At 38.2% G+C, this 15,978-nt stretch overlaps 2 protein-coding genes across 5 annotated transcripts in view; one reads left to right on the top strand and one right to left on the bottom strand.

The window, feature by feature from the left end:
• Nucleotides 1–15,978, bottom strand: part of cv-2 (crossveinless 2) — a 36,336-nt gene that overhangs the window by 10,600 nt on the left and 9,758 nt on the right. For 3 of the 4 annotated variants that reach the window (XM_067355555.1, XM_012369331.2, XM_067355556.1), the window contains exons 2-3: nt 6,075–6,216; nt 235–338 (exon numbers count right to left, since the gene is read on the bottom strand). In XM_067355555.1, coding sequence (XP_067211656.1) covers nt 235–338; nt 6,075–6,183 — 213 coding nt within the window. In that variant the 5' untranslated portion in view covers nt 6,184–6,216. The remainder of the gene's footprint in view (nt 1–234; nt 339–6,074; nt 6,217–15,978) is intronic. The other variant, XM_012369340.2, reaches the window with a different exon arrangement.
• DCTN5-p25 (Dynactin 5, p25 subunit) overlaps nt 9,310–15,978 on the top strand; it is a 53,808-nt gene continuing 47,139 nt past the window's right edge. The window contains exon 1 of the mRNA XM_012369393.2: nt 9,310–9,324. The gene's annotated coding sequence lies outside the window, so the exon portion shown is untranslated. The remainder of the gene's footprint in view (nt 9,325–15,978) is intronic.

Raw genomic sequence — 15,978 nt, 5'->3', positions numbered from 1 at the left:
AACGCGAGAAACGTGACAATATTTATTTTTGAATCAAGAGTAAACAGACATGTTTTTTCAGACACACAAGCTAAATTATTAATTGTAATTTTCCAGAAGCATTTCCAGTTTACGACCATTAGATAGTCCAAATTTTTGTTGGTTTTTGGCACTATAGACCTTTTCAATTTATGATATTTAATTGTGATTTTGTTCGTGCGCGCTGTTTCGCGTTTTCGACTGCACGCGGTTTACCTTACAAATGCAGCGGAAGCAGCTCGTATTCAGGATCTTATCGACGATGATTTCTTCCCCCTCGGTCTCGCAGGTCTCCCGGTTTCCTGCAATCGAAGAGTAACCTGCAATCATAGTGAAAAGAACGAACGACTGGAGCGTTGCGCGCTCTCGTTCACGCGCGATATCGGCTTTATGATATCGCGCCGCAATATACCGGTAAGCGCGATAGAGACGCTACAATCACAATGCAGCATTCCAATCGACCGACCTTCGTTTACTAGAAGCTTCCTCGTTCTATCATACGTCGTACGTGAACCGAGAGCTCAAGGATTTTACTGTTACGTTTTGGATAATGATTATGCTCGATGGGCGGGTATCGGCTCTAATAATCGACTCTAATAATTAATAAGCACGTCGGTTTTAATAACGGTTTTAATCGGGTCTAATTAGGCTCATCGGCTAAATGAATGTGATGGATTGAAACGGCTTGTAAATTATGAGCGGGCAAAATGCCGCTTTCTCCGTAATTAAATCGCGATGAGAAATAACATTTTTACGAATTAAACGAATTGCAGATTGTACAGATCTTACAGCCCATAGCTTTACTTGGTGCTCCGAATAATCCTTTTCCGGAGTAATCTTCCGTTATTGCAAAATTTATCTAAATTTTTCACACAAACCAATTTTTCATTTCTAGCTTTACTATCTTTTGCTTCCGTATTATTGCCTTATAAGAAGTAAGCGCGACATGAACATCATGAACGTACCTTAGGACCCCAGTCGTTAAACTGTCCATTTCCCAGCGAAAATCATGTCGCGTTCCGCTGCTAGGTCGACGAAGTCGTCATCACCAACGTCCCTCCCGGTTCCCTCGCGCACGTATTCCTGCACACTTTAAGTAACTTTTCTGTAAAACTCCAGCCTTTCTCGTGTTTCTTTCTCTATTTACACTCTCGATTTGTAACCACCGAATAACGCTCGTTCTCCATTTTCGAATCTTCATTTGAATGTCTACGAGAGAGAGAGCGTATAATTGTCTTAATTATTCATTCAAAAGAAATATCACATTCTAGAGCAGAATAAAATATCGTCTTTCTCATTTTTTTTTTGCTTCTGCTTTTCATTCGTCTTCCCAGTAGAGACGATAGGTTTCCTTCGAGAAAGCGCTTTGCCTACTTTGTCACTGCTCTCAGAGATTTAACGTGTCGTGCAGCTTTCGAGGCGGCTTTGCTTCATCTACTTCTTCTAACTAATTTGTATTTTCTCGCGAACATCTCGCGAGAATCGCGAAAGAAGATGAATCGCTCACTTTGTCAATGACTTTCGAGCGAACTACTGCCACTTTTTTTCGCAAATGCGTAAAGACTTATATTTTTATTCTCAATATTAAATATAGTTGTTTAATTTTGAAATTTGTATGATCCTGAAAACGAATCTGGAAATAGTTTCGTATATTTTAAGAATCTTTAGAAAAATAATGTACAATACGTTTGCAATACTAAATTGTCACAACAAAATTTATTATCTGTTGCAAGACAAACAAAAATATTTCTGCAATATATATAAAAAAAAGTAAGATTTTGAATTAGGAGCCATTAAGAGAAAGAATTGTTAATTTTTTATTTTACATCGAAAAATCGCTTTTGTAATGAAGTGATAAAAAATTATTACGCGAAAAATCGGGTAGAAACCAATAAAAATTGTTTCAATATAGTGTAAACTCTTTCGTAATTCTGTTGAGAACTTTCAGAGATGTATCAAACGTCAATTATCATAGTGAAAGTTAGCATTGTAGCCGCTGGATAAGCAGTGACATCACGAGAACTCGCAGGAATTACGCCGCGAAAGCAAGTGGCAGTAGTCAATCGGAGACCACTCGTTCATTTGCGAGATAGTAAAACTAACATTATTAATATGAATTAATTTTCAATTCTCATTCTTATGTTGCTTTAGCTAACTACTCGAAAAGCGTGACACATTCGAAGTGCGCAGGAATGCGTGTGCGAGAAAGGACGTTGGCGTTCGCGACTCTGTTTTCCCTCAAAGTACTCTCTTTCTTTCGTTTGCATTTCTTTCTTTCATCCTCCCCGTCCATTTCGCCCGCGAAAAAACGCGTGTAACAAATTACAAAATATTTGTGCTCGCCATGGAAATTGGAAATAATTTCGCACTGCAGCCTTTCTCTTTCTTTTTATTATCTCTTCCTTTACCGTTCCCCGTATATTTCTTTTTTTCTCTCTTTTCCATCTCTTCCGTGTGCTTTCCTCTTTCTCTCTTGCGCTCCTCGAGCTGGTTTGCACAATTAAAAACTCGGAGAGCAGTCTGAAGAGAGCGCGCAATAAATGGCACAAAATTTACGCCGTTCCTTTGTCGCATGTCAATTTTACGCGCGCAATAAATACACGTAGATGGGAAAATGTATATTAGAGAAAACTGACACTTCTCTTAGCGATCATAAGATGCGTCATGTCTAAGATTTCTTTTTAAGTTATGGTGTTCTATTAAGAATTTTATTATCACATATACGTATACTAAATAAAATAAATGAATAGAATTAATAATAACGTAAATCAAATAGAAAATCATTTATATAAGTGCAATAACTCCTAAGTACAAACATTATTAGCACACATATGGCATGATGATCAAAGCGTCAAATCAAAATTAAAGTTAAAGCTTTTAGCAAAATTTAGCAAAAATTCTTATAAATATCCAAATGATTTTTTCTCTACGAACACTTAACAATCATGACTTGCTGAGAATATTATTAAATGGAAATTAAATATGTATTTTTAAATTTCATTTACAGTTAATCTAACTTTTATTTATTTAATAGTAATTATAACATTTTGAAATGCGAAATAATTATGTGGAAATTTTCACCAAGAAGAAATCATCTTTAAAATCGTCTATTGTTCGAATTGTTTCGAACTATAAAGCAGTTTAGTTTGTGCTAATAATATCATGCTTTTTGACGATTAGCTCTCACTGCCAACTGCGACAACAGGAAATTTGAGCAGTTAATGAACACAATGCGTCAACTTGTTCTTTGGCATATAAACAAAAAAAGCTCCTATTAAGTCTAAACTTGGCAGCATTGTGGAAATAAATTCTAAATTATCTTATAATAAGAAACACAACAAAAATATGATACAACAATTAACACAATAAATTCAGTTTCCTCACTTCTTTTTTCATTTAATTTTGCTGTGATACACTGTTCGTATATATAAAATAAATGAATAGAATTGATAATAACTGTTCTTATTATATAAAAGATTAAATAATAGATTGAAAAAAAAAGAAACAAAAATATAATTATACACATTTTTGTATATAAATATATTAAACGTTTCTCAACTGTGAGTGTAGATAGCAAAACACAGTGATACATCTTACAAGATACGTTGCCAAGTTTAGGATTAATTATTGGATAAAGCCGCCGCAAACTTAATCGATCTCGGACGGCGCTAAATGTGGCGCTAAAGCGAGCGCTCACAGCGTGAGGCGTCGGCACGGTGCGGCGCGGCGTGTCGGAAGCGTGTGAGGAGTCGTACTTCGCTCTCGCGATTTCTGCGAAACAGCACGAGTTGCTGATTAGCCTCGAATACGACAGCGAGGAATGCAATTTTCTGAAAGGCATGTGCAATTCGCCGTCGCGTTGCTCGCCCTCGATTACGCTATGGCGGAGGGAAGAAAATCCGGCTCTCCTCGTCGACGAGCGGACAATTTCTGAGATGTAGTTAGCGTAGAACGCTGTGGCGTGTAATTCTGAAAAAAAGACGCGGAAGAAGGGACGAGGAGGGGTAAGATTTATGCACTCGTTCCACTCGGCGTAAGTGGTCGTTTGGTCGAATTGACCGCTGTTGTTCCGCGGATACGGTTACGCCCGATGTAATTTCCGACGAAAATTACGCGCGCGAGCGCGGCCTCTCGTCCACGTGCATCCAGAATCAGGTTACTGGTGCTTAAATTGCACTTTACTAGACTAATCCCGTAAAATCGACTTTTTCATTGACCGATATTTTTAGTTAATATGTGCTTGGCAACCGTAAATCGCGAAAGTGAATTAGCTGCTGATAGAAAACATCGAAACGTGATAGAAAACGTGAAGTTATGTCAGACTGAGATATTAGGATAAGTTGCATGAATTTATTCATTTGCGAACATTATTATTATAGGAGAGAGAAAGTAAAATATTCGAAATGAATACATTTACATCGTTATACGAATTATGCAAGAAAATGTTACGTGATTTTGACCTGTGTTTGTGAAACTTGATGTCCTTAATTCTCGATTGTATCTTCGTTTAATTGCACATTTGTATTCATATGCAGCATGCAAACCATTTTTCATCAAGAATATATAAATTTTGAATGAGTGGAAGCGGAAGTATTAACCTGTAGTTCATTTTGCTCAGTACATGGATGTCATGCTCGAATCTTGCTTTCGAGCTTACTTTTTTAATTCTTTTATGTATCAATTAAAAACTAAATTATGCTTATATTTATAAATATTAAAATTTACATTCGAGGTTTTATAAAATTTTGACCAACAACTTTTTGCATAAATTGATTCATTTACAAGAAATATTTGATAACTGTAAAATTTGCGCACATTTTTTACGTTCAACATAGACTTTAATAACATATCTGATACTTTTATAAGTTCTTTGAAATTGCAACGTTTTAGAAAATGAAAATATTTCTTTTTCTCCGAGTTTTCCATATATCCTTCAGACAAAATAGTTTCCGCGAAGCAAAGACTAAAGCGAAGAAATCTACAAGATCCAAAGAAAATTGTTGTAAAAATAGCAGGCAGAACGTGCCTTGGAAAAAAGTCGCACGCGAAATCTCTTAACGATCTGCCGGTATCGCTTAAACTCGCGGACGAACAAAGCGAGAGCGTGAGGCGAGACAGCGACCTGCTCCATTCGCAATGACTCGCGCGAATCGTGAGATTCGACTCGACTCTGGCGCAAATAGAACGGCAGATAATGCAGATAGACTAAGAATAGAGCGTTTAAAAGGCGTAAATGGAGCGTGACGAATTCGCGCGCGCGGACGCGGGCGCACCACGAGATAGTAAAACAGCTGGAATCGGGAATTCGATCTCTTCGGCGGCTATAATCGCGTGCCGCCGCTCTTGTTGGGTTCGCGCGTCCGTTCGCATAACAGCGTTTTCATTCGCGTATCACGGAAGTATCTTTCGAGAGAATTGTTACGATATCCGAATGAAAGAAAGCGATTTCACACTCTTAACCCCTAAACACGCGACGTTTCCATTCTTTCATTAATCTGTATAAAAACTTATCGATCACTTATCAAGGATTATAATAATATACTTAATGTTATTTATTTCTTTGCAAATTTAAAATAATATTAATGCTGATAGAAATAAAAAAAGCTATTTAGTTATGCCACAGATATCGCGGGTTAAAGGTTAATCGTTATGAATTAAAATTACGTCTAGTTTGCAGAATTTAGATAAAACAATGTGTGACATACATAGTTTTTTTCTGCACATTAAAAATGAGTTGGATACGAAATAGTGATATTCTTGTCGTTCTTATTTCTTATTAGTAATTACGATAAAATTTGATCTAATGTACAATTTCTGATTGAACGAAAATGAATGGAGGGAGAAAAGGATTTTATTAGAATCCACTCGCAGTAATATTATTTTCTCGGGTGCGACGATGTTTCTGATCGATACTAATCCGGATGTAGCCGGATAACATCGATCGAGTTTCGATGTTGGCACCCTCCTAAGTTCGATTGTTAGTCAGCTATCAAAATAACACGCTCGCAATCGTTGCGACGTGCGTCGCGCGTACTCTCTGTGCTCGTAGTACTTACCTATTAAACTTTCCGTGGCGGCGTCGCAATGGCGTGCCGTCGAAAGGAAGGCCAAGGCCAAAGCCAAAGCCAAAGGCTGCAGTGTCGAAGGTAATCGTGTCAACTTCATGTTTAGGGTCTCGAATTCTGCCGCGACGCTTCACTGAAAAAACAATAAAGATGATCGTTATTACGCGTTTTCGAACATATTTCTTGATATTTCGCGATATTCTTTTACGCTTGGGAGATATCAGTCGAGAATTTTCCACTCTAATGACAATTATTAATATTGCACTTAATTTTGAATAATAATACTGATATCAGAATATCACAATAAATTTGCGTAAAACATAAATAATCTTGTTACGCAAAATGCAAGCAGTTTATATTTTATTTTGATTTACATGAACTTGAGATAATTCCAAAGGACGTGTTAATATTAAAAATTCAGCATTTTATGTAACATTAAGATGTAAAATGCATGTTGTCTCTTTATCCGTTTAAAATTATGATAAATTTAAGAGCATCGTTAAGTGCATTTGTCACATCATTAGCATTGATACAGTCTGATGAGTTTCCGCGATTTCCACACGGGTAGACGCATAAATTTCCGCGGCATCATAATGCAACGCAGATTACATATACACATACATACACGTGTATTTAATCTTTTTCCGACGCACTCATGTTTTTATTGAAAACTACAATTCATGAATCGCTCTGTAAACGTCGAATTTACACTGCGGCGCTTTTAAATTCGCGATGAAAAATCGAGGAAAATTCCTCGGGAAAAACAAGTCGCAACGATTGAAAGAGAAATACTATAACGGAATATATTGCGAGTGTTACTGCCGCTTGTCGAGAACGCCGGCGCCCGATGCATTATTCAACACATTAAGTGTATAATCTCCGAATGCATCGGAAGAGCCTAACGAGCTTCGTTGCGCGCTTGATTAATGAGAATTCTAGTAGTTGCGAGCGTTTCGCGTTAGCGTTAGCGATTCCCGCCGTCGCCGATCGTCGGAGACGTCTGTACTTAATCGATTACGAAGTCGATGTCTATGCGACTGTACCTTTGTATGCAATGCGAGCGTCGTTACACCCACGACGAAATGTCTCTATGCCGATAAGGTGACTCGCCAATCTATTAATACGTGTTTATACACGTATCGCGCTGACGAGGAGGTGTGCGCGCAACAGGCGCGATAGGCGCGATCGTAAAAAAAATTACGATCAACCGACAGGATCAAGAATCGAGAAATTTACGACCTGATTCTTTCGATCACGGCTCTCCGACGAACGCCGGGAATATTCCTGCAACGCGTTACACTGCGCGAGCGAATAGATTGCGTCAAGTGCGAAGATAAGTATATTAATCACGCTCAGTTTTAGTTACTCGAGTCGTTTATTTCGAAAGTCGTTTAGGTCGGCTGAGATATTTGAATCGCTATGCAATACTGTGCTGTGTTTTCATCGCACTTTTATGATATGGTAATAAATGGCGAGTTAGCGTGGAAAATACAAATATATTAATTATTGCTTTTGCATTAGCAAAACTTCCAAGAACAACATCGCAGTTATTGTCGTATACGATTAATAAAAATACGCAGCACTGTCCGTTAAAAATGTAATATGATAATAATAATGGTTTTTTATTGCGGGAATAAGAAGAGAATTACGAAGATGATTGACAGATACAGAACGCACGCGAAACGCAAGGCGATAATAATATACGAAACCCTGGTTTTCAATTGTTTGCCCGACGTACGAGGCATCACGACAATTGATCTTGTACACAACAATGTTGACGAACGCAGCAATGGACCTTTGTGCACTTTGATGAGTTTCAATTTATTTAACTCTGTGTAAGCTAGTCTAAAATGAGAATCTTTGACCATGGTCTCTTTTCTGAGACAGATTTGATGTACAGAACTGTGAAATGCAAATGCGCGTTCTCATTTGTAAGACTACGGTTATTTGTAATGTTCGCTTTGGACGAATCTTTGGATGATCTCAGTAAATATCAAAAATCAAATTGCGACGGGTTACTATTCTTGGGCGAAGTGACCGAGCTCGTTGAAATATTATCGATAAATTTTCACGTTCGCGCCGGTATAATTCGACGGAAGTTCTGCTCTGGTGTGCATAATGACGCGCATAATGACGCGCCGACTCGAGATCGTTTGCAATCACGCGGATTGTTTGCACGAGCGAGGCGTGAACAAACAACGCTCGCGCGACGCTTGTTTGAGAAAGACGCGCGAGGGGAAAGAGTGCTCACCTATACTACGTAGTAGGCGGTGTAAACGCAGACTCGGCAGTCTAATCCAAATCGCAGATGCCGGCAATGTAATTAGACTGTTAACATCCCGCGTGATTATACACGCAAGCTTTGTAGTGAAGTATGAGCAAGAACTGGGACTGTAAATATTCGACTAGCGGTATCATTTGAATAAATCCGAGGTGAATATCGAAACTGAAGTGCTGAAATATCGTGTCTTGTATCAGTTCGTTTATTCGAATGTATTTTAAAAATTGAGAGTGGATCAGTCATAAATATCAAATAGAGTAAGCAGCGAAACAAACGTCGCTAGCAACATATTCTCAATTGAATAAAAATGATTATCTCGGATTGAATGTCTCTTTCTTTGATATTTCGGTAGATATAATATATTCTGGTTATTATTTGGTTGGAAATGAAAAGATAAATTTACGTGACTCACACCGAGAGAATACACAAGTATAGAAAGACATATAAGAAAGACTTATGAAAGACACAGGCCTCCCAGGAAGATAATACGAGGAGCTCAGGTTACGCGGACACACAGGTAGCAGCACGGAAAGTCGTTGGAGAATTGCGCTTACGGAAATTACTGCCGCAATAGATACTAATTTGATAATCAGGAACTATTCTCAATTCCGCGAAAGCGCGTTTAAGGTGTATAAATTTACCGTTCACATGATAAATTAAAGCTGATGCTGAAAGCAAGATTTACGCGTAGCGAGAAAATAACCTGTTGCCAAGCAAAAGATTTAGTTTCGAATCAAATTAGTAGTTGTATATATGTAATACTTTCAAATAACATATATATATATCGTTCATATGTAATATTAATAAAAACAAAAGTAAACACAAAGTTAGTTACAAGAGAATTATATCGCTACATGATATAAAAATAACCTGTATGTTTTTCTTTATTTTCAGTGCCGTTTTCACACACTCGCTATCGGAGGAGGATAATCATAGGATAATACAATAATGGTGCAATCGGTGAGTACTATAGCATACTGTTGTGATCTGCAGTGTTTCGCGCGATTATTCTCGCCTGTGTACGGCAAGCAGACGGGCAGACAGTCGTAAAACATCGGCGTGGAAAATTTTCCTGGTGCACACCGGCGCATGAAAGTATATCAAATTCACGAGTGGCGCGAGTCTTAAGTGGAACAGCTCTATTATGGGGCGTGATTAATAAATATTCGCACGTCGCGCGCAGGTAGAGGCCGGGTTCGCATGATCCGCTTGCCAGCTGTGCGTGCACCAATGCGTCGACAATCGCGCCGTCGCTTGTCATTGATGTATCTAGGCGGTGACAATATTGAGCAACATTTATCAGAGACAAAAATGCGTATACTATTTTAAGCGTTTATTCAGGAAGGAAACTTGCTCGGCACGGTAGCGCTTGCCGTACACACAGCCGTTGCTTGTACTCGCGTACGCACGAATGTAATTACGCACATTTAAATAGAAATTATGACTCATCGCCGCGCACGCCCCGGATATCTTTTAACCGTCGTAGGTCACTTTTACTCTCTTAAAAATATTTTATCGATCTTCCATTTCTCTGCATTCCTCACGCATGAAACAAACGTGGTGACACATTTTATATATTTTAATCGCCATTTGATAGAAAAATTTTCTTCTAAATATTGTTGATGGAATAACAAAATGTTAGTGATGGTTTCATACATATTTATTTTCGCAATTAATTTTTGAATATTATTTCGGAGTAAAATAATATTTTAGATGTTTTCTCGATAAATTTTCCTATTTTTCAAATTAAATGTACACTGTCAATAGTTTATCAATAGTTTCTTCTTGCATTTTATATATTTTTTTAATTTCTTCTATACTAAGTATCATGTATTTTCATCGGAACTCTCTCATGTTGTTTCGTTTCTTTTTTGGAGAAGATAAAATTTAAATTCGTATTCGCAAAATTTTATACCGGGAAAGCGCCGACATCTGTGGACATAATTTCCGCTGTCGTCCTCTTCGCGCGTACTATTTAACTATTAATAGTCATTACCACTTTCACTGCTGTTATTACTGCTCCTCCTCTCCGTCACCATCGCCTCTCGGCGATCGTTCTTGTTTTGCTCCGGACTTTAATTAGGATTCCGTCATGACCCGAGCTCCAGCCTCCAGCTGCTTCGAATACGTTTTTTCTGAGCGCATCGCTAATTCGCCGACTAAGCGTTCCGATCGAATCTCGCCAGCGGCGAATAAACTCGTAACAAGCGGCGCTCCAAAGGGAGGTTCTAGGCTCGTTGCACCGCTAGTACGCTAAATTAGATCGTAAGCACCGCAGGAATCCGAAGAGGCGTCCGTTAGGCTAATAGTATCGGCAATGTTAAGTTGATATTGTAGTAAAAGTATCCACTTTCTTTTCAGTGAATTAATATCGATAATGTTGATATTTTTACATTTTACATAATAAAGTGTATTTTTTGGTACACGAATAGTCTCAAAAAAATGCGGCATTTCTTGCTTTTCATATTAATTAATTATAATTATAATTATCAAACGTATTAATGATGTTTATAAATAACACTTTTAATGATGCTTATAAATGGCATTAGATATATCGTGATGACGCTATTATGAAACAAATCAAAATGTCGATATTTTTCTTTAAAACGTTTATCTCTAGCGTACGCGGCCGGCGCTGTCGATACACGTTGGCAACTAAATTATCTATTCGTCAGGTATGCGTCTGTTATTAGTTGGCCAGGCTTGCGCGTGAGTAGACAAAATGTCAAGATTTGATTTACGAGTTGGCCCGGTGCGCCAGCTCCGGAGAAATTAAGCGGAGCAGCTTGATTAGCCCGGTTCATCCGTCCAAAGCTCGGTTGGATTTTACGTCCGCCGAAAAACATTCATTCGAAATGCCTGTGTAATCGGCCGTTATGGCGTGAAGTTCACATGATGATATTTAAACGTCGCGCACGATCTCAAAAAGATAATTTTTCCGACACGGGTGTTTTCGAATTTGTTGCGTCTAATCTAGATGCGGATTGAAAGCTCGACTAAGCAAATAAATCACATACGGTATCTGACACATGTCGCCATAATGTGATTATATGCGATGATTATGACGTATGTATGACGTAAGGCGATGCAACACGAGACGAAATAATACGAGTGCAACGCAAAACTTGACGCGCCTCTCTTCGTAGCAATTTCCACTTTTTTGCTGATTATCGATTTACGTTGCGTTAACCGTAGGTATTACAATAAATTTCTCTTAATAATCAACGACGTGATAATCGAAAGCCGGATGTTCTACTGACGCAAATCGATGCGATTGGTCGCGCCGATTTGTGTATTTCACTTTAGAAATATTTTCCTCGGTTCCGAAAGGTCGTGTGCTAATTATTTTTAACGATAAACGATATCTTTTCTCGCGACTAACATATAAAATTAATATTCGCGCTAGAAGTTGATAAAGCGCTAATCAATATTAATTAAAATACTAATTGCACAGATTCTATATCTTCATTACTACACGTATGTTAAATTCAAAAGTATAAAGAGAGTTAGGCTATCTAATATTACCGTTTCAGCGCGCAAAACGTTAGTTGCGCTCTTTACTGCGTTACTTCTGAGCGCGAGGAAGAGTATCCTCCTCCGTGCGCTCCGCTGGGAACTTCTCAGTAGCCCTCCTCTCGCCCTCTCTTAGCCCTTCACCTTTTTCCTCCTTCTGCCACATGCCGCTCACGGACACGTGCTCGTGTTTATGTGCCTTCTTCTGCCGTGCGTACTTCTCCCGCTCGTCATCTCTCTCTCCCTCTCCCGCTCTGCATTACGCGCCGTTCCGCGATATGCTCATTTGTGTAAACGCGCGCGCGCGCCCGCGTGCGTCTCTGTGTAAAATAAAAAAAAAAAAAAAAAAAACAGCGGTAGCTTGCGCAAAAGCGCGAGCGAGCGAGCCAGCGAACAAGCGAGCCTACGGGTTGGCGCGCAATACACGTGCAACGGACGAGAGCGGGTCGGGAAACGAGAGGAGGCAAAAAGGAGAGGGGCCGGAGCGAGCAGCTCGGTCGCTTGCATTTACGAGAAGTGTATCGCGGGGGAAACACCTGCGGCACTGCGAGGCTGATTTAAATGAATGTCGGGGATACCGATGCACCGTGATATACGTGGATTTATGATTCCGCCTGACGACGATCTCGCGCCGCGAGACGCGAGTGCCGCCGTGGACGGAGAACGTTTTTAGATACGAATTTCGTTGGGACTTAATCAATAAATCATTATCAAAGTAATTAGATTAAAATTATTAAATAAACAATACATAGTAAGTAGGAATTAATTAATTTCTGTTTAATCAATTTTTATTCATTAAAATTTAATTTAATTTCACCAATAGCGTGCCATTTAAAATTAACTGTTAGACAAAATAATGCTCTCTCGCTGAAGTAATAGATGTCAGGTCGAGGGAGATATTTTGCGTAACTGTGTATTTTTTGTATGGATTTGCGCACTCGTCGGAGCGTCTTTCCCGCAGCTTCAACGCAGAATATTGCTACGATCTTCGGTATATTTTTACTGCAATTGTATATTTTGTTAAGCGTGCCGCACGCTCTAGGTCAGACTTTGTCGAGAAAGTTACGATTCTCGTGGATGTTATTCTAGGAAAGACAGTTACGACGCTCCGCGGCAGTAGCGACCGCGAGATTATTCGTGCGACTTGTAATTCTTAATCTAACACACATGACAGTTTTTGAAGGATGAGAGGAAAAAAATGTACTGCGAGAAATCACGAAAATCAAGAATGTGCGAGTATCCATCCATTGCGCGGCGAGAAAAAAATGAATGAGGAGAGAAAAGAAAAGAGGAAAAAAAACCAAACTACTTACTTCTTACACACACACACTCTCTGCAGTCTCATAATGTAACTTGATAAATAACACGCTGCAAATCATTGAGTCACAAGTGATAAATGATATCGTGTATTATTCTCTGAACACGCTTACAGAAAATTGATAAAACTTTCGATAAAAGAAATACAATCTACAATTTGCATATCAAATAATTTTTTTAATTATGAATAAATATTGTTTGCTTGAAAAAAGTATATTTAGCATAGAAAATACCGCAAGTTATAAATATAAAGACTGAATTTTGATAAAAGTTTAAGTATCGGCAGAAAAACGTGCCGTAAAAATTAAAATATATGTTTCTCAGTAAATATTTTAGGTTTTTTTTTAATTGATTGTGAACGCGCGGACAATGATTGCCTAATAAATAAGCAACAAATTCTAAAATGTGGCTGATTTAAAGTAAATATATTTTTTTTCATCAAAAGAAGTTTTTAATGTCTCTCTTGTATTGAATAACAATTAAACTTTTAGTTTCTATCGTGCATCACGATTAGATCTTCTTTTCGATAAATTTGAAGAGATATATTTAATATCACACATTTTAATTATTTTATATTGTTCTTTCTTTTCTCTCTCTCATTAATCATAGCTATACAAAGCAACTTTGTGTTTTATTGGTCCCCAATTCTTCTACCTTGAACCATTTCAATCGTATATATAGAGAGGGTGTACAACAAGAAAGGGAACAGAGGAAAAATAGAGTCGCCGGAGGAGTTAGAGCGCACGATTACATTGCGCAGCTTTTTCATCGCGTCCGAGCAAGGATGAGCTCGCAAAGTTACGGGATTGAAAATAGAGACTGACGCGTACATTATTCACGTCGTGACTTTCTAGCGTCGACCGTGTTACGTGCATCGGCAGTTCCCTTCACCTTTTTCCAGCCGCGGCCCTTCCAAACCCAACGATTGTCGTTGTATTTTATTATTTCGATGAAAGTGATCATTATTCAGAAGTTAGTCGGTAACAAACAATTTTTTTATTGAGTTGGATGTTATCGAAATATACATAGTATTATATATGTTTGTCTAAATTTGATTGTAAATTATTTTCAAATTCTAATTTGTAGTTTTATTATTACCGATATTTAATATCGAATGTTAAAAAATCTTAACAAAAAATAACAAGGGTTGATTTTAAATTCACCAAAAAGTGTGTCGTTAAAATTAAAATTTACGATTTTGGTAATTTTTATTTAACGTCTTATGTAACGTCTTATGTCGTAAGAAATGTTTCTTTAAGTTTCCTTCCGTATTTTCGGACTGAGCGAGTTAACAAGACACGCGCGCGCGCGCAACAGTAGTGTAAAACATAACAGATGTGATTCTAATTGGATTAGCGAGGTCAGAGGACGTTGGATAATCTTACAACGAACGGTTTATATTTTTGCGATTCCATTAATCGGCGCATTAGCTCTCCTAGCGCGATATATTTTTGGTCAGGCTGTATATTTTCGCGAGTTTGCGAGTCTGCGCGAGAAGAAGCGCTCTTCGGATGGGAAAGTTATAATTCCCTGCGGCTGTTATTCCAAGAAAGACAGTTATGAGGCCTCTGTAAAATCGTTTGAACGGATTACAACTCTTAATTTAAGTGCGCTCGTATTCTGATCAGAAAGAGAGAAAGAGAAAAAGAAAGAGGAAGGGAAAAAGATGAGTCACAGAAAAGACGCCAAGTGCGTGTTCACGGCAGTAAAAGCCGTTGCATACTGCGATGCGTACTGCATGAAACTAGTATCGTGTTAGCAACAAGTGTAACTAGTATCATGCGCAGCGTATATCTTAAGATTCAGAAGCAATCTCCAACTTGATATCAATTCAGACAAATCAAAGATTCGTTCCATTGCGCGCATTCCTTATTTATAATGTTGCATAATACAATCGTAAATGATTTTTATGATTTGGTCGATTTAAATAATTTTATTTACCGCCTTAAATAAGACTTTATTATGGATTATTATCAGATAAGTCATGTAGAGTTTTTAGCGTCTACGCCACATTCCTTAATGTCGTCTTATTAATTCCACACTTAACTGGAAATTATTTTTTCTATATATAGCTATTTCATAAAATTTTATGTCTTGAAGATATTTTCACGGCGATTGTGATTGTGTACATAGATTACTGTGCAGGAGCCTTTAGAAAGGATCTCGAGGTATCTCGGGCGTTTAAATCGTTTTTCCGCACCTCGCCGTGGAAGCACGCGCATTTCTTCTGTCCGCCTACGGTGCGACGAGAAAATCGCAGAACGAATCGCTCTTTTTTCCGGCACGTGTGTTTTTTTTTTTTGCGGGAAGCAACTCGGCCGCGTTCGCAGAATGATCTGCAACTTGTTGCGTTTGAACTTACTGTTGGAGCCTTCGCGACTTCGAAGAAGTCCGAACGAGTTCAGCAAAAGCGCAAATACGCAGTTTCTGGAAGGCGGACAAAAATAAGGGAAAAAGCAAAGTGAACTTGAGAAGTATGACTGCAACCAGTACACCATAAATCCTTTTCCGGGAAGAACGCTTTATTGCTTGATTATCTGTATCGCTATATCGTTAAGTGAAAACAAACTAACAATATTTTTATTTCTATTTTAATGCTATAAATTATATTTTATCATTTATTTTTATAATTAACATATAGCATGTAAACGATCGGAACTGTATTCGTATACTCATCAAAACTTCAACGTTTCCTAGTTCAATCTGTGCTGTTAATATTAATTATAGCCGCTAAATATACCGAAGCGCCGGTAGTTTTTTAGTGAAAGTATCTCGACAAATCGA

This window comes from Linepithema humile, chromosome 5 (assembly GCF_040581485.1).
Source record: "Linepithema humile isolate Giens D197 chromosome 5, Lhum_UNIL_v1.0, whole genome shotgun sequence".
NCBI lineage: Eukaryota > Metazoa > Arthropoda > Insecta > Hymenoptera > Formicidae > Linepithema > Linepithema humile.
The sequence above is the reverse complement of the archived record's forward strand: the minus strand, read 5'-3'. Positions and strand labels throughout refer to the sequence as shown.